Source organism: Callospermophilus lateralis, chromosome 10 (assembly GCF_048772815.1).
Source record: "Callospermophilus lateralis isolate mCalLat2 chromosome 10, mCalLat2.hap1, whole genome shotgun sequence".
NCBI lineage: Eukaryota > Metazoa > Chordata > Mammalia > Rodentia > Sciuridae > Callospermophilus > Callospermophilus lateralis.
In genome coordinates, this window is record NC_135314.1 from 14,165,177 (window position 1) to 14,183,462 (window position 18,286).

Consider the following 18,286-nt stretch of genomic DNA (forward strand, 5'->3'; position numbering starts at 1 on the left):
AGGCAGGACAGTGAAGTGGAAAGATTAAGCATTAAACTCACAAATAACAATTTTAATTTATTTGTTCCTCCTAAGTATCTTTGCAACCCTGAGTAGTTACTCTGGGCCTTAGTTTCTGCATTTGAATAATAAAGATAATAAGGGTTGCTTCACAGGATTACTAGAAGGATTAAAGAATATAACAAATAAAAAAATATATAGGTCCATGTGCTCGATTTTTCCCCTTTATAAGTACTCTTCAGTGGTTCATGACAAAAGAATCCAGAAATACGAAGACAAGTGGCTCATTTTGGGTACTTGAGAATCTTCAACCACATGATTGATTTGAAAAGGAGCAAAGCCCAATAAGGCTGTTATTCTTTAAATTTTAATTTTTGTGAAGAAAAACATAGTACACTAAATCTTGATATGGCTCTTCAACAGCCTTCCCCACCTCCATTGCTACATCTGACTCTGAAAAGCAGATCATTGTCATTTACTGTTTTTCAGAACTAGACCTAACTCCGGTGCTAGAGAAACCTTTCCCATTCAAGCTTCAATAAATGTGACTTCTGAGGAAAAAAATAATAAGACAAATAAAATAGGAAGAAGAAATACGTGCATCAAGTCTGGAAGTAGCTGGAATCCATGTGCTATCTTGCACAGTGCATTTGACAATTTCCATCTGAATACTTTTAAAGTTTAATATTCCCTATTGATTACTTGAATGCTGACAAATACTGAAGGCACTGAACTACTTATTTAAAAGAAAGTCAATTTTCCTATGTGATGGGAGTCCTTGAGTGAGAGACAACATCATGCAGTGTAGCAAACGCCAGCTAACATTACGGGAAACAAGATGCAGGTTTCATAAGGCTGCCTGTCTTGACCTCATGGTGGACATCTCTTAGGGAATGGTGCAGCTCAGTAGATCCACCGTGGATGAAGAGAACATTCTCTGTCAAATTAGTCAGCTGTATACAACTCCCAATGGCCAATTTAAATTTTTTTCTGCTTTTATTCTTATAATATCTAAGAATATTCTGTAGTATTTTTAATCAAGTAAAGATTATCCAATTCAACATTCAAAAGTTTTAGCAAGAAATAGAGTCATTTAGTTTATATAGTCATCACTGACAGATTGTTTGCAACAGCCAAAGTAGCTGGTAAACAATACATTGTATGTAAATACTTGATGACAAACTTAAAAAAGTAGCAACCCCAAAGAAACCCTTGAATTATTTTGGATTATTTGGGGCGGGGGGGGCAGGGGGTGGGTGCCGATACCGGGAATGGACTCAGGGGCACTCAACTACTAAGCCTCATCCCCAGTGCTATTTTGTATTTTATTTAGAGATAGGGGTCTCACTGAGTTGCTTAGCGCCTCACTTTTGCTAACTAAGGCTGGCTTTGAACTTGTGATCCTCCTGCCTCAGCCTCCTGGGCCGCTGGGAATACAGGCATGTGCCACTGTGCCTGGTGAATTATTTTGGCTTTTTAAGAAAGCAGGTGTTATCTATTTCACTGAGCACCTTTGGAAACTTCAAGCAACTTTTTTGTTTGGAAAAGCTTCACAGACTTGATTTGTTAAAGACCTGAAGTATTGGCTTAAAACTGGAAAGGACAATTGCATTCTAAATAAATTCAAAGTGCACTTGGGAAAATTATGCTTCCAAGCCACACATACCCACAAAGAGAAAATATCAGTATAATCTACCACTGAAAGAGGAATGACAAATAGAAAGTCAATAGTGTAACCTTTAGGTAGGTGGCTGCTTGATGCATTTTGGGAATGATATGCATTTGACTGTAAATGGCAATAAACAATACGGAGCAGTCTCTGTTGCATGATTGGATGTCATTTTCCAGGTCTAATTCGTCTGCAAGAGCTCATCAAAGCTCCCTCCAGATACAACATTAAAATCAAAATCCGCCAGCTGCCCTCTGGGAATAAGGATGCCAAGCCTTTACTCAAGGAGATGAAGAAGGGCAAGGAGTTCTATGTGATATTTGATTGTTCACATGAAACAGCTGCTGAAATTCTTAAGCAGGTAAGAACACTAGGGAGGAGTTGGGAAGTGTGGGGGAAATGTTATTTTCTCTTTCTCAAGAGTGCCATCTGGTTTTTGGTTAGTGTGGCATGATAACACTGTTACTGTCCAGTAGAGGCTAAACATTGCAATTTAAAGAAGGCTTTAAAGAGCCAAGGGGCTCAGGAAGTTCAACAAAGCCACCTGTAGGTTTTCATTGTAGATGTGTGTTCCCCTGTGTATATTAGGTGGTATGTGAATCCTGCTGGCCAAGGAGGGGAAGAGAAGGGTGGCATTTTAAGAAACATCTCTTTTCTTTATGTGTCTTGAAAAGACTGGGCCAGCTATCATTTACATGATGCCCGACTCATCCTACATGTATTCCTTAAGGCAAGATCTCTGTGTTCAATGTGCTGGATTACAAACACAATAAGAAGGGGGGCAGGGACAATCACAGAATAGATACTTCTCTTTTCTAATTTGTTATAGACAATGAATTGCTATTCCTTAATCTCCACAGTTAATGTGGGTGGAAATGTTTAGTACATTGTGCTATCATGTATAGATGAAAGATATTAGTGATGTTCAGTAGAATAATAATGACAATAAGAGTAATAATTTCTAAGCACTTAATCATATAGTCAAGAATAAAAATTTAGAATTAAAAAAAGATAAAGCATAGACTACTACCAAGTCTCACTCCAAAGTGATTTTGTTCCTCAAGGGCAGACGGCAATGTCTGGAGACATTTGTGGTTGTCATATTTGGGACTGGGGCACTTTACTGACAACTAGTTGGTAATGGCAGGGGATAGTGCTAAACAATGTGTGCATCTGAAAAGGTTAGTAAAATTTCAAAATAGATGCAGCAATAAAAGATCAGGGGCTAAAACTTGGAGAACGTCAGAAAAAAATAACCAGATACTATTCATGTAAAAATAACCAGATACTATCCATTTAAATATAAATAGATATCTAGGAAGGTATCTATTTATATTTAAATGGTTATCGTCACATAATCCAAAGTTGTCATCTAAAATAATACAAGTTATTATGTTTTTGGTTTTGAAAAGTCTGAGGTTGCTATAATGTCAATTGGCAAAGAACAGTGATTTCATAGGTAGACTGGCTCCTTCATGCAAATACAGAACTGTGGATTCCTGAATCACTAGGAAGAGCCCTCTTTGGATGGTCATCTGTTCTGACTCTGTAGTGCTCTATCTCATACTTGCAGAGCACGTTTCTGTAACCAGTGAGTGCAGAATCAAGGTTTTTATTCCACTGAAAATACACAATCAAGAAAGTCAACCAGATGTTTCTAGTATCCACTGGATGATTACACAAAAAAATTCCACTAAGAATCTGCTATAGTTTGGATAAGGTTTGCAGTGTCTCTCAAAGTTCCAAGCGTGTAAGTTTAGTGCTCAGTACAGTGGTGTTGAGGTGGTGGAAACTTTAAGATGTAGGTTCTAGTGGAAGGTGGGTAGGCCATTGTGCTTCCCCCCTCAGAGGGATTAACGTACTTCTCATAGCATCCTGGCTAGTTCTTATGAGAGCACCCTGGCTCCTGAGTCTCCCTGGTTTCCTGTCTCACTCAGTGATCTGCCCAGGCACACTCAGCATTGTGATGTCACCTGCCATTAGATCCTCCTCTGAGGTCAAAACAAATGAGGCTAACTAATGTCACACTTTCAGCCTCCAAAACTATGTGCTGAATAAATCTCTTTTAAGATAGCCTCAGGTATTTTAATAGCCACAGAAAGTAGACTAATCCAGGGTCATAGAACATACTTTAAATTACACTTGAATACCATCCCAAGACAAACGTTGCTGTAGCTAGTCCTCACACTTTGCAAGAAGCAAAAAGACTTCTCCAGAGTCACACATCCAATAACTTCCCCCCCATGAACTCTTATCCCTCCAATAAGGAGGGATTACTTACTTCTAGATTATAATTACATTAACAAATCTTTAAATATTATAATTATCTCTCAGAAAAGGAAGCAACTATGTTGCAAAGATGTCAATAACTAAAAAAACTTTGAAGGTAAATAAATACAATCAACAATCCTTTATCTTATGGCTTCATTTGGAAATTTTAATATAAATCATTAAAGTGTGTAATGGTGTGTGGATCAGAATGAGAAAAACACCCAGATTATACATGTAGCCCTCAAAATGCAAACATTCCTTCCCAAGAGCCCTTTTTAACAGAAACTGGGGACTTCTGTTGCATTAGAGAGAATAGTTTACTAATGACATTTCTTTCTGTTAGGCACCCATTTGGTTCACATAAGAGGCCACATCTCTCCCAAAAGGAGGCCTGGAATAGGACAGTGAAGTGCAGGGTGGGCTTGGAGAAGGGCAGCTAGCCTTTCCCCTGTGTTTTTCATAAGCAGGAACATGAAATCCCTCTGATAGAAGTAGCTCTATGAATTGTATTGTTCAAAGGACAATTAAAATAAAAACAAAAGCAAAACCTCTAACAGAAGTACCCTCAAGAACTGTCTTGTGGAGGTATTGGGGTCAGTTCAGCTTTGCAGGAGCCATTGACAGGAACACTTTTCTATCCATCCAATGTCTTGTGTTTTATCCTGTTTTTACTTGCCCTAATTATATTAGCAGCAAGACTGTCCATGAGGTTTCATGGATGGGATAAAACAGACTGCTCATCCAGTTTTTGTTTTAGATTAGTGATCTGCAAATAATTTTGAGGGAAGAGACTTTGCGAAATGTTCCGTTATGTATTGTTCTTCTGGATTGCATGTGAAAATGCAATTGCTACTTTTGAAGTAAATAACCGAGAAGACCTAAGTTGGCTTAACAGAGCTTCATTTGAAACTCCAGAGGCTGTTGTGCTTGCAAAATAATATTGAACACCTCAAGACTTTCTATTCTGGTAAAAATGAGCCCCAAGCACTCTGTGTGATGCAATTTAACTTGCTCCATTAGCCCAGGGCAATAACCTGTAGAAATAAAGTCAGAGACCTTTCTGTAGCTGACATCTAATTGATTCTCTCAGGAGCCTGAAGCCCCAGGAGTTCTGGGTCGTGATTCTGGCACTGCTCTATCAATCTTTCTACCTAAGGAAAGAAAAGAAAGGAAGGAGACTTACCTCTTTTACTGAGTAACTTCCCAGGCTCTGGCAATAACGGTATCTGGCATGTACACCATGCAATCTTAAACGACCCACTGAGAATGTTCCGTATGCCCACTGCAGCACTAAGGCGACCAGCTCAAATATGTTAAGTGGTTGTTAAGGTTTGGATGTGATTTTTTTTCCTATAAAGCTCACATGTCTAGGCAACTCAGCCATAGGCAGAGGTAAAGAGATCAGATTAATAAAGCTGTAACCTCAACAGTGGATTAAGCCATTTGATGGATTAATAATTTGAGTGAACTATTGAGTGACAACTGTGTGGCAGCACTGTGTGGCTGAAGAGGTGGGTCACTGGAGGTATGGCCTTGGGGACTTTATCTTGTCCCTGGTTTCTCTCTTATCCTTTGCTTCCCAGATGCCATGAGCTGGCAGCCTTCGGCCATTATATTCTGCCTAATTTTAGGCCCATAGAAATGGAGTTGGCCAACCATGGACTGAGACCTCTGAAACCCTGAGCCAAAAAAAAGTTTTCTTTCTTTAAGTTGTTCTTGTCAGGTGTTTTGGTTACTGCAACAAAAAACTGATGCAGTTCATCCAAGATCACTCTCTGAGGAGCCGGGCTGCCGTACAGTCTCTAAGCAGCCTGATCTCAGAGCCTGTGCGTTCTCTTCGACACAAAGGGCTCTTGATCAGAATGGACAACCATTCTGAAGTAAGCTGCCAGAAATATCTGGGGCGGTGGGACCACCAACTTTATATGAGGCATCCTTTAGAAGAGGTTGGTATTAATAGCTTCTATTGTCCTTGCGCTCTCACTGCTGAGAACATTTTCTTTGCCGGCTCAACTTGGCTTTCTCCTCCTGTGTGTCTCCCATCACTGCCCTGCACTCCCTGCACCTTCATCACATTTTTCCACTTTTTAATGATCCTTAAGGAAAAAAAAATGATAGATTAAATGCACTTTAGAGAAGATATTTGACATTTATCTAAAAGTAAAAAAAAAATAGAGAAAAGTCTATAGTTATTCTTGTGCATGCTAATCACTTTGGCAAAGCAATTATTTCTATTCATATTGAACAAGTACTATATGATGAGAATCTGAAAAGTTATTTCCCCAAAATTCATTCGAAATTCAAATGTCAAGACTTGATTAGGTGACAGAGGAGCAGAGCTTTTGTATGTCATGTAAATTTCTGGAGTCAGAGGGTACACAACCTGGCATCTTATACTATGATGGCATGCAATCGTAGCAGTAGGTCACCTGGTCTCCTCTTTCCTTCTTCTTCCCTCATCACCTCCAAGCAGGGTCCTGTGCTATCCTGAACCAGCGTCCACATAAAAATGCCTCACTTCTAATTTCCCCAGGCCCCACTTTCCTCCTATGGACACTTCACTGCTCATTATATATACACTCTTTTGCAGTGAGTCCAAATCCACTGGCTGATTGGAAATGAGCTTAAAGAATGGAGGAAAAATAGGAAGGTTCTACACAAGAAAGTCAGAACTCATGTCTAGCTTGGGGTTGAGTACCAAGCAACCATCTCATTGAACCGATGCAATAACCATTGACATAGCTGATGTTGTTTTCTCTTTGGCAACTACAACTTGAAGCTCAGAAATCATAATAATTTTATCTCCTATGTACTGAGCATGCTCATAACACAGAACACCTCAAGACCTGATCCTACCACCCTCTAGCTTTCTGGCCAACCTCTAGCTTCTTGTGCTCCACCTCAGGGGTGTCCTGCTTCATCTTGTCATATACCTTCCTTTTAACATATCACAGCTTCTGCACTTACAGTTGCCAAAGACTAGGATATTCATTCTACCTCAAAGTTGGCCTTATCTAAATCTTCATGAATATTTCTTAAATGATAAAAGGATTTTTGCATTCCCTATGTCCCTACACTTTGACGAGTCTGCTCTGTAAGTACAATAAAAATATATAATTAATTAAGACATGTTGTCTTTAGTCCTTACTAGACAGTAAGCTCCAAGAGGACAGAGCCTTCTTTGTCTACTCCCACCCCGAGTCCCAGCACCTATTGCAGTATGTGGCACATAATGATTGTTCAGTGTAACTCTGTTGAATGAATAAATGAAATGAGCCAAGAACTGTCCTGGAGGCTTTCAATAAGTCATTTCCAAAATCTCCTGCCTTCCCTCCACACCATTCCTCAACTCTGCCAAGCACCTCAGTTCCCCCTAAAGACAGGCTTCATCCACCCCTAAAATTCTAGAGTATCAAGAAAATCTAATGCATTTGAGCTTATGACTCCAAACCTAAAAATAAATTGGGCTCTTTGGAAAACCACATAGTTGCTTTTAAGTCCTATAGTAGTATTGAGCAAACAAGTAACTATTTGGGGCACAGTGGCATGCTAATAGTTCTCTGGTGCAGAGCTAGAGGCCACCATGGTGTTCTGTCCAGCAGGAGGCTTCTTTGGGCCTCCGCCAATTTCCTGAGCTGGAAGGTGGCCAGTGGGTGAACATGGACACAGTTTCCAACTCAGGGAACCTGATTCATCATTTACAAGAACAAATGTACCTGAGGAGGTTCTTTTCCCCCACAACATTTGTGACAAACAGCATTAAGCTAGAAACGAATCATTAGTTACCATAAAACATTTCATATGAAAACATTTTGTAAAATTATATTGCATTTTCTCCTACCCACATTTTTACATTTTGGTTTTTTTTTCTTTCCATTTGTTCTCTTTCAATTACTATAAATACAGGGCCAGGGAGAAAATGTAGTTTTTAATGGTTGGCTTCCTTCAGCTAGGAAGTACGATGTAATGCTGATTAATCAAATAATTGTGTGCATTGATTCTTTCCTTATATATGTTGTGCCCACTGGCTGTGATGAGGACAAACAGAGGTAATTAGATAAGTTTCACTCCATGTTTCCACAAGACAGAAAAAAACATCAGTCTTCATCTCTTGGGATGGAAACATTATCAAGTGAAACATAGTCACACTATGCTAAGAGGTTGCAAAGCTGTGTCCACTAAATCAGATGTTTAAATCCATCAGTTCTGATGATAAACATGTAAAGTATGCCAAATACATAAGGGCTACTTTCACCAATATGTATAGTATGGCAGACTCTATGCTAAACAGGTTATGCATTACTCATTTAATTATTATGGGGAAACCCTCCACAAGAAACCCACAAAGCTCAGAAAGATCTTATAACTTGCCCAAGATCACAGCCAATATATATCAGGGATGGGATTTTTAAATTCATCTCAGAACTTTTAATAATTGTTCTTTTTAGTTATACATGACAGTGGAGTATATTTTGACATATACATGCATGGAGTATAACTTATTCTAATTAGAATCCCATTCATGCAGTTGAATATGATGTGGAGTTACATTGGTCATGTATTCAAATGTAAACATAGGTACGTTATGTCTGATTTGTAATTTAATAGGAAAAGAAAATATCTTATTCTACTACTGTTAAGTGCAATAACATGCCAACTGGTTCTCATAGTAACGGAATCTAGAACACATTTCATTTAGGCTTTGTACTCCTTGTGTGTGGTTATTTCATTTTATTCTCAATCACTCTACTGTTTCTGGTTTTATATAAGGCCTGAAGAAGTGCTTTTTATGTCAAAAGTCCCATGGCTGAGTAGGGATTGTGGTGGGGACACAGTAGAGAATTTATTCTTCATTCAGCTTATTTGCTGAGCATCAACTGAAGGTAATAGAGAGAAAATGGTGAAAATAACAAAATCCTAAATCTCTTCCCCCTTAAGGCAGAGAGAGAGAAACTCTGCAAATGAATGTCACAAGACTACAGCTATCCTATGACTACAAACTGTCCTGCAATTATGGAGTGACTTTTTAAGATATTAAGGGAGTGTGAGAAGAATCTCAGACTGCAAGTTGAGAGATGCAGTTGCAAATTCTGCTCTTTCACTAATAGAATAAAATAACTGCCATTTCTTTCATACTTACTGTATGCCAGAATATGATATGCATTTCACTGAAATGATTTCATTTTATCCTCTTGAAATATCCCACATCACAGATGAGAAAAATGAGACTCCAAGTCACAGACTCAATGGCAGGGCTGGACACTCTTAGCACACAGGATGCTCACATTCTGTAAATATGCTTCTTCAAGCAGGTCTGTTGATTCCTCTTCAACTCAGCTTCCTCTTCTATAGATAGAATTATTGAATTTAAGCCTTGGTAAGAATCCCTTCATCTCTGAATCTCCATGCATTCATATAATCAGGAATCCTTTTACTAGTATGTAGACATAAAGAATTTGCATATTGCCTTGTACTTAGTAGGCTGTCAATGAAATAGGAAATTAATTAAGTAGTACAATCTTTTTTAAAGTTCTTCAACTCCTTTGATAGTCTTTGAGTGAGCTAATTGATAAGTTCATTACTTTGTATAAATCCTGACAATGTAATAATGATGGATCTCAATTTGTACTAACTAGATGAAAATTTGTAGTATATTATACAATTATTTTGGCAGCACATTCTCATCCTAATTATGTTTCTCTTAGGCTGATATTAAAATCTATTTACAGTCCCTGAGCATATAGTTAAAGTTACAAGGAGTTGCTCATATATATGAATGTGTTATTTAAACATGTATAAGAATTATGTATTAGACAACCAACAATTTACTGAAAATGTGTGCAATTTGTCCATATTCTTAGTGTACTTAACACCCATTTGAGGATTCTCAAAAATCTCCAAAAAGCAAATTTAGAAAAGGACTAAAATATGTCTCAATTTGAATTGGGAAGCAATAAAAGCACATGTATATATTATGCCTCAGAAATGCTCTAATGTTTAATTCCTGCCTCATCAAAACTTAGCATTAATAGAAGATAATCAAAATTTATCCTGACAACAAGAAGTATAATTCTCCAGAAAGCATCATGAAAAGCATTTGGAGTTGTGTATATTGGGCCCATCATGTGCCTGTAGTATTGACAGTGAACTCCAGCTTGATTTAAAATTGTGGAAGTGTGCATACCCCTGAGAACGCCATTTTTAAAGAGTCCATAGCATCTATCAGACTTCTAAAGAATCCTCCAGATGAAAGAAGGTAAAATATCATTTTCCTAGGTTAACCACATCTGCTTCTTCAATTTTCATAAACATAAGACTTTACCAAAAGGATCCTTCCTCCTCAGTTGGCCCTTTGACTGTTAATTAAGTGCTGTCTGTCAAAAGGGTTATCCTGCAACATGTAAATTCCACCATTTATTCAACTGAACTTTTTGGGTGTTTTCTACATGCCCAAGACTTGGTTGAGGTAAAAGGAGAATAAGATGCCATAAAAAAACTCCAGTTTTGGATGAGGTCATCCTTAAGTAGAAGACCAAGCAGTTCATTATTTCTTTACCCAATAAGGGGTCCTCTTATTGTGAGTTAGCATCCACATATCAGAGAGAACATTCAGCCTTTGGTATTGCTGGTGGGACTGCAAACTGGTGCAACCACTTTGGAAAGCAGTAGGGAGATTCCTCAGAAAACTTGGAGTGGAACCAATGAGATGGTACACACCTCACATCATTTTTAAAAGTGGAAAATGTGACACTGTGTATGCAGCACCCGGCCCAGTTCTGATGCACAAACATTGCACGTGTAATAGGCTAATCCTCATGCTGAGGGTGACGTGTCCAGCAAAGCTACCAGACTGGGCCAGTGTTCCTGATCCTACCTCTGCACCAATGCAGCCCCTCTATCACTGTCACAACAGTGGTTCCCACACCTCTTCTCAGCCTCATGTGCCAAATCTTCATGTCTAATGACAGTCATTCTGGCTAAAGTTAAATCTCCATACCAGGCTTGGATCTTCTTCACCTATCCACAATTGACCAGTTTCTCCTCCACTTTCCTCTTTTATGGCAACTGGAAAGATCATCCAATTACTCAAGCCAAAAGCCAGGAAACCCACTTGGCTCTCTCTTACCTTTCCCATTTATTAGTTACCCAATGTTGGAGCTTCTATCCTCCAAATATACTTCATACTCAATCCTTGTATCTCCAACTCCTACCCTCTTCCTTTCATCACAGTCAATTTATCTTGCTGCCACAAGTCCCCTACTTCTCCCTTCCCCACCCAGCTTCCATGTCTGGAAAACTGCTCATTCTAAGTAAAATATCTGAATTTATCCTCCCTATGTTTGAAATTTCTGAGTGCTGCTTCTCACACCCCATGCATTGCATTAAGAATAAAGGATTTTTAGCATGATAGTCTACAGTTCCATCCACTTACTGGGAAATGCCATAATTTCATTTCTCTTTATGGCTAAGTAAATTCCATTGTGCATACCACATTTTATTTATCCATTCATCTGTTGAAGGACACATAGGCTGGTTTCATAGTTTAGCTATTGTGAATTGAGCTACTATAAATATCAGTGTAGCCACATAACTGTAGTAGGCTGTTTTTAAGCATTTGGGGTATAAACCCAGGAGTGGCATAACTGGGTCAAATGGTAGTTCCACTCCAAGTTTTCTGAGCAATCTCCTTATTGCTTTCCAAAGTGGTTGCACCAGTTTGCAGTTCCACCAGCAATACCAAAGGCTGAATGTTCTCTCTGATATGTGGATGCTAACTCACAATAAAAGGACCCCTTATTGGGTAGAGAAGAATAGAAGTACTTTTGATTAGACAAAGGAGAATGAAGGGAATAGAAAGGGAATGGGAATAGGAAAGATAGTAGAATGAATTGGACATCACTTTCCTATGTGCATATATGAACACACAACCAATGTAATTCTTTATCAGATACAACCAGAAGAATGGGAAGTTATACTCCATATAGGTATAATATCTCAAAATACATTCTACTGTCATGTATATTTAATAAGAACAGACTAACAAGAAAAAGAATAAAGGACACACTGTTTAGTTTTCCATGCAAAGCCCTCATTACCTTGTACCACCACCATAATTACACATAGTACACAAAAATAGCCATTAATCTAGTCAATTATATAGTTTTACCTAAAGAAGAAAATCTGTTATACATTTTTACAAACTGGTGTGTGTGTGTGTGTGTGTGTGTGTGTGTGTGTGTGTGTGTGTGTTGCTTGGGGTCAAACCCAGGACTTTGTGCATGCTAACCAAGCACTTTAAAACCACTAAGCTACATTCCCAGCCCCTACCTTTTTTTAAGATGAACCCATTAAGGAGATTAAAATTCTTCCCAAATATCATTAAAGGAATTCAAAATCACAAGAGAAGCCAGATCAAATTAATTCTAACATTTAAAGAGGTGTCTTAAAAGAAATCAATGTAGGTCTGAATTCCTACAAAAGGAGGACAGAGAGTAAGAGACCTCGCAGTACAAGGAGAACCTTTCATAGCTGTGTCCAGCTATCTGCACCCAAGGATTTCTCCAAAGAAGATGGACAGCATATCAAGCTCACTTGGTTTGATAGTCATATCCAACTCCTGTTGTTCTAGTTACACTCTCAACAAACACCCATAAGCTGCCCATAACTCAGCATATTTAGAGATCGGACTCAGACATTGGTAATTTTTTAAAGTTCCTTACTTACTCTCATACACAGAGAAACGTTGATATAAATAGTTATTTTCTAAGCCTCACAGATTTCAGAACATTAACAAAGTAGGTCACCCAGAAAGCAAAGTTCAAGTTCAAGCAAAAATCAAGTTCCAGACTCATGAGTATTTTACTGGACTGTAGATATGAAGATAAACGAGCAAGACCACCATTTTAATGGCAGTGCCCCTCTCCCTTCTTAGAAAAATTACCTTCCAGTAAATTTGAGGTCTATTTTTTTATTGCTACCATTATGAAAGAAGCTTATTGAGAAAATATTAGACTACATGCAACATATTCACTACTGTGTTCCAGGTTTTGGAACTTTGTTCAATACTTTGCTGCTAAAATTTTCCCTGTGTCCTTCTTTATCCATCACCTGTCCACCAACTTCCGCTGGATGTTGTAGAGTGCTTATTTCTTTGGTTCTTGTAATCCTCCAAAAACTCCACTCTCTCCTATTGCCAGATTACCTATTTCATTCTGCACAGGAAATCTTTTTCCTGCTCTGTTCTCAACAGTCTGCACTCCTTAAATAGCACCTCATCTGTTATGCACCTGGATGGTGCAATCTGCCTCCTCTAGTGGGATCATCTTCTGAAGCTAAAATAACTCTGCGGGTTTCCTCTCCATTTATTAATATCGATTAGTATCAGCTTCCTCTCTCCTCTGACCATACCTCTAGAGAGAGAAGCTTATGAAGAAGTTAAGACTGGGAGACTCCCAAACAGGACAGTGATTCCATTCATCAGCTCTGTTGGAATACCCTGTGCTGTTTGGTGGTTTAACAGGGAGGCAGTAGAAAATGTGGCTGGCTTGTGATAGAACGCTGTCTTCAAATGGAAGAGAAAACCCTAGACTCATTTTGTAGTTGGTTTATACCTTTGTACACATTGCAGTTAATATATATGTGTGTGTGTGTGTGTGTGTGTGTGTGTGTGTGTGTGAAAGAGTAGGCAGAGGAAATTAGAAATTTGCTAACCTCAAACAAAAAGAAGTTATTTTTCCTCCTGATGCATGCATTAGATGTTAATATGGCAAAGTTGTGCATCTTCATGTACCATAATCATGGACAGATGTGAAAATGAGGTGTTCTGGTTTTCAATTGCTACTGAAAAGAAATGTTCACAAATTTAGTGGCCTAAAACAAAATAGGCTTATTCTCTTACAGTTCTGGAGGTCAGAAACCTAAAATGAAGATGTCTGTGGGCTCTTCTCCTTCTGGAGGCTCCCTGGAGTTGGATGGTGTCCCGTACCTTGCCTTGCTGAGTTTCTTGAGGCTGTGCTTACTTCTTGGCTTGGATGCCACACCCCATGGCCACTTTCTCTCTACTTCCATTTGCTCACCAGGTTCTCTCAACTCTGACCCGTCAGCTTCCATCTTATATGACCCTTGTGATCACATTGGACCACTGTCAGAAAATTCAGGGCAATCTCCCCATCTCAGAATCCATCCTTCACTCACAAACACAAATTCTCCTTCGCCACTTAAAGTGATATTAACATGTACTGAAATTAGGGTATGGACATCTTCAGGAAACCTCTGCTCAGTATACTTCATAAGGAAAAGAATATTTTTCTACTCAGGGGTAGAAAAGGTCCAATGCATTTTCTATTCAATCCCCTGTTCCTTTGGAGACGTAAGTTCATTCAATGTGGAATAAGTGTTAAACCACCATAAAGATCTCTACCTAGCTTGTTTTTACTGATGATCAACCTTAAACTTTGTGTGGCTGACGGAGCATCCTATTCAGAGGAGAGTGAGGGTGCAGCCGAAGGAAGTATCACAGTGGGCAAATGATAAAAAGCTCAAAATTTCACCTTAAAATTGCTGCTCTGAGATTTGATATTATTCAACTGGTTTCCTGAAGTTTCTTATGCTGAAAGAACTTATTTCTATCTTGAGGTAAAACCATTATTTTAGCTACATTGCACGTTACACATTTGGAAGTTATGCACCTGAAATTATTGACTAGAAACCATGTCTGATGGGCTAGAATTTATCCTCATATTGAGAAGGCTATAAAAGGAACCATATACTTCCGTTTAGTCAATAGAAACTTTCAAGACACCTATTTTTCAATGGAAAGAAGCAGTAATAAAAACCCTATAAATATCACAAGAGTACCCTAAATTGCCTAGGGGAAACTCCAGGTTCCGTTTTAAGTTTTTGCTACTATGATAGCAGCACAATGCCAATTATTTCTGACATGTGGTTTGCCCTTGATGATGAATACTGGGAATCTGTGGAGAATAATTTTTTTCATGATAATTTTTTTTTCGTGACTCTAAAGCATTGCATTGCCTTCTGGGAAATGATCAACTTGAAATATGGTACAGGCTTCTTAAGAGACTTGGATATGTTATTGGAAGACTATTCCAACTAACTTTCTGGATGTCTCATAGGATGACCTGTAGTCACCATTTAGACTGTATAAACTCCATCCTGTTCATCGTTACCTAAACTTCAGTGAGGAATTGTGAAACAAACTAAAATATGACCTATGTGTTGCTCAGGCTGTGTTTGATAACCATCTATCAAAATCCAAGAGATGTCTTTCTCAGGAACAGGGCTAGACCAAGGAGGGCCAATGCTCCCATGAACGAGGTCATGAGAGTTCAGGGCTAGACCAAGGAGGGCCAATGCTCCCATGAACGAGGTCATGAGAGTTCAGGGCTAGACCAAGGAGGGCCAATGCTCCTGTGAACAAGGTCATGAGGGTTCAGGGCTAGACCAAGGAGGGCCAATACTGCTAAGAAACAGCGTTCATTAGGGTTGCAAAAACTTCAGTAAGCAGCTGTACCAATGTGAGATCACCATTGTTAGTAACCAGTAAGTGTGTTCCAGGTATACTGATATCAACAGAGTCATTAGATTGCCTTTTCAAGGACCAAGTAACCTTGAGTTTTAATTTTGCTTTCTGCAGATCTATTCTAACTACAAATTTTTTTAAAAAAGCAATGATTATTGTCTTGCCACTGAAATAAATAAATTCATGTGACATGTCCCAGCTCACTACCAGAAAACAGAGAAAACCTTAAAATAGGCACAGGCTACCCTTCCCTTGTTAGTTTAAGGGTTATGCTCCGTAGGTAGAATGGAATGTCATAATGCATAGGACTTCTCATCTTTTGGTATTGGTTTCTTTTGAGATCTTAAATTGATTCCATAATAATATAGAGTATGATGAATTATGAATGGTGATCACTGGAGAGGAGGGGAGAACTATTGGATTGGAAGCCTTTTGTTGTTGTTGTTGTTACATTAACGCAACCCAGCTACACAGTTCACCTCTTTTTATAGGAAAAAAATTTTTTTTTCAACTTGTTCCAACCTTGATTATTTACTCATAGTAGAGAATAGTATAAAATCCCAACAGTATAGGATAAAGAATTGGAGCACCCTAGGAAGATATATGCCAAAAAATAGTGATAAGTATTTGTGAGATGAGTAAAGTATTGGCACCAAAGGGAAAGCTGAGTAAAAAAACATAAAGCTGGAGGATGTTAACCCACAATATTATTCCTGAATAGTTGCTAATGAAGACCCATAATTTGGACCCTAACCTTTCTAGCAATCAAGAGTTATAAACAAAATCACTTACATGACTCATGGTATTTATTTAACAGAAAAAAAAATGTACCTATTTGAAAGAACACGTTGTTCTGGTGCTAATAACCCTGCCATTCAGATGTTAGGGACCATGAGGTAGCAAATAGCAATACCTTTCCCACCTTATAGGCTAGGACCAGAACACATAAGCACAAGGATCCAGGAAATACAATCCTGTCATGTGCCCTTGAGTTGGAAAAGTGACAAACAATACCAATGATGTGCACACTGGGTATCTTCTAGAATCAATAGTAGATACTCAATACCACCCCATCCTTGATGCTTAATGTTATCAAAAGGGCTAGGTTTTTACTATTTATCAGTCTAATTCAATAATGTAATAGAAAAATATTTAATAATAATGATTCATTTAGTAAGCAAGCATTATTAGAACATATTAATGGAAGCTTTTTATGGGTTATGCTGTCAATATGAACTTTATTGATAGCCACGTTTATTATGTTGCAGTATATGTGACATGAATATTAAAATAATCAAAAGAGTGCCAGAACGAGTTTGTAACAACACTACCTTGGTGAAGTACATGCTTCCTCATCAGTTCGGCAGAAAAACACAGTATCAGAATTCAAAACTAATCGTCTGAAGAAAAAGTCATTTTTACAAAGAGCTATTAGGAAATTCTCCATATCATGATTGTACCTTTTATTTTTAAAACTGACATTTATCCTGATGTGACATTTTCTTAATCCCTTAATGACTTTTAGTTGAAATACCAACACACAAAGAGAAAATCATAATGTGAAGGCAATGCTCTTATTTATAAAATATGCTACTATTAGAAGAATGGGCTGCTGGTCCCAAATAGTCTATAGTCCACTCAAACAATTGAGGAGAATTGTTTTAAAAGCATCATTTTCTGTGCCACTATACTTGTGGTTCTTTCTCTAAAGTTTTCATTCATTTAGTTCTAAATAGTCCACAAAGTTGTGGCCAATGAAGTTCATGCACTTGTTCTCTAATTTCTATTTCTAGAAATTCAAGGGAAGAACCAGCAAGTATTGACCCCAGCAATTACCCAGAAAGACAACAGGGATTTTTCTGATACAGCAAATAAAAAGTGTACCTAGAGGACCCAAGGGTTCTTTTTGCAATAAAAGTAGGCCTGTAGGCTGCTTATTCACCGAATTTCACGTCTCATTTCTAATGCTGAATTAGTGGCATATCAAATGAGTATTTGCCTCTAGGAATGATAAAAACAATAATAAAAATAATGAGTTAAATGACTGCTTTAAAAAAAAAGAAAAAGTAAAGTACTTATGCCCTCAATAGGAGATCAAAAGCCTCTATAATGAAGTTTAAAAAGAAAATTCTGCCCAAGTGAAAGCAGTAAACCCAGGTACCCTTGTATTTCATTTTTAATTCCAGAAACAATATTTCAACGTTAGCATCCAGTTCTACACTCAACATAAAACTTCTCCAAATTCCTTTCAGAAGGTGGTCTTGGCTGCAATTACACTGTCTAATGACCAAAGAGAAAAATTGGATTCCTGACTGACCCTGGCAGGCCAGCTCTTTATGCTGGAATGATATAAGAGACCAGCTAACAAGACCTCACCATGCATGGCTCTAAATGTTATTGATGGCCCTAAAGCAAGTCCACCTTTTAAAAATCCCTCTGTGCGCCTGGTCTTGTTATCACCATCGGAGTGACTTACGTGCCGTTGGCTTCTGATTCACAGCAAGAGTTTCCTACCGTTTGTCTTACCTTCAGGACATTACAATTTCACGAAATACTCCTCAGGTTCACATGTTAACAGAGATGATGTTAAGTATCTGATTAGTGTTCATGCTATGTTATGTGCTGTCACTGAATATCTTCTTCATTCCTCATTCCCTTTCATGAAAAATCCTTCTAATTTAAACATTCTGGGTATTTTCCAGGAACTCTGATAAACTGTGTTGCCTTTCTCAAGCCCTTTTCAATCCATCTCATCAATCAAATTTCCAAAAATCTTTGTTCTTTAATGGAAAGGTACATGCTTA

At 38.2% G+C, this 18,286-nt stretch overlaps 1 protein-coding gene across 10 annotated transcripts in view; it reads left to right on the forward strand.

Annotated features, from left to right (window-relative positions):
- Grik1 (glutamate ionotropic receptor kainate type subunit 1) overlaps positions 1 to 18,286 on the forward strand; it is a 379,975-nt gene that overhangs the window by 245,263 nt on the left and 116,426 nt on the right. For all 10 annotated transcript variants that reach the window (XM_076867150.2, XM_076867152.2, XM_076867151.2 and 7 more), the window contains one exon: positions 1,849 to 2,030. In XM_076867150.2, the coding sequence (XP_076723265.1) occupies positions 1,849 to 2,030 (182 nt within the window). The remainder of the gene's footprint in view (positions 1 to 1,848; positions 2,031 to 18,286) is intronic.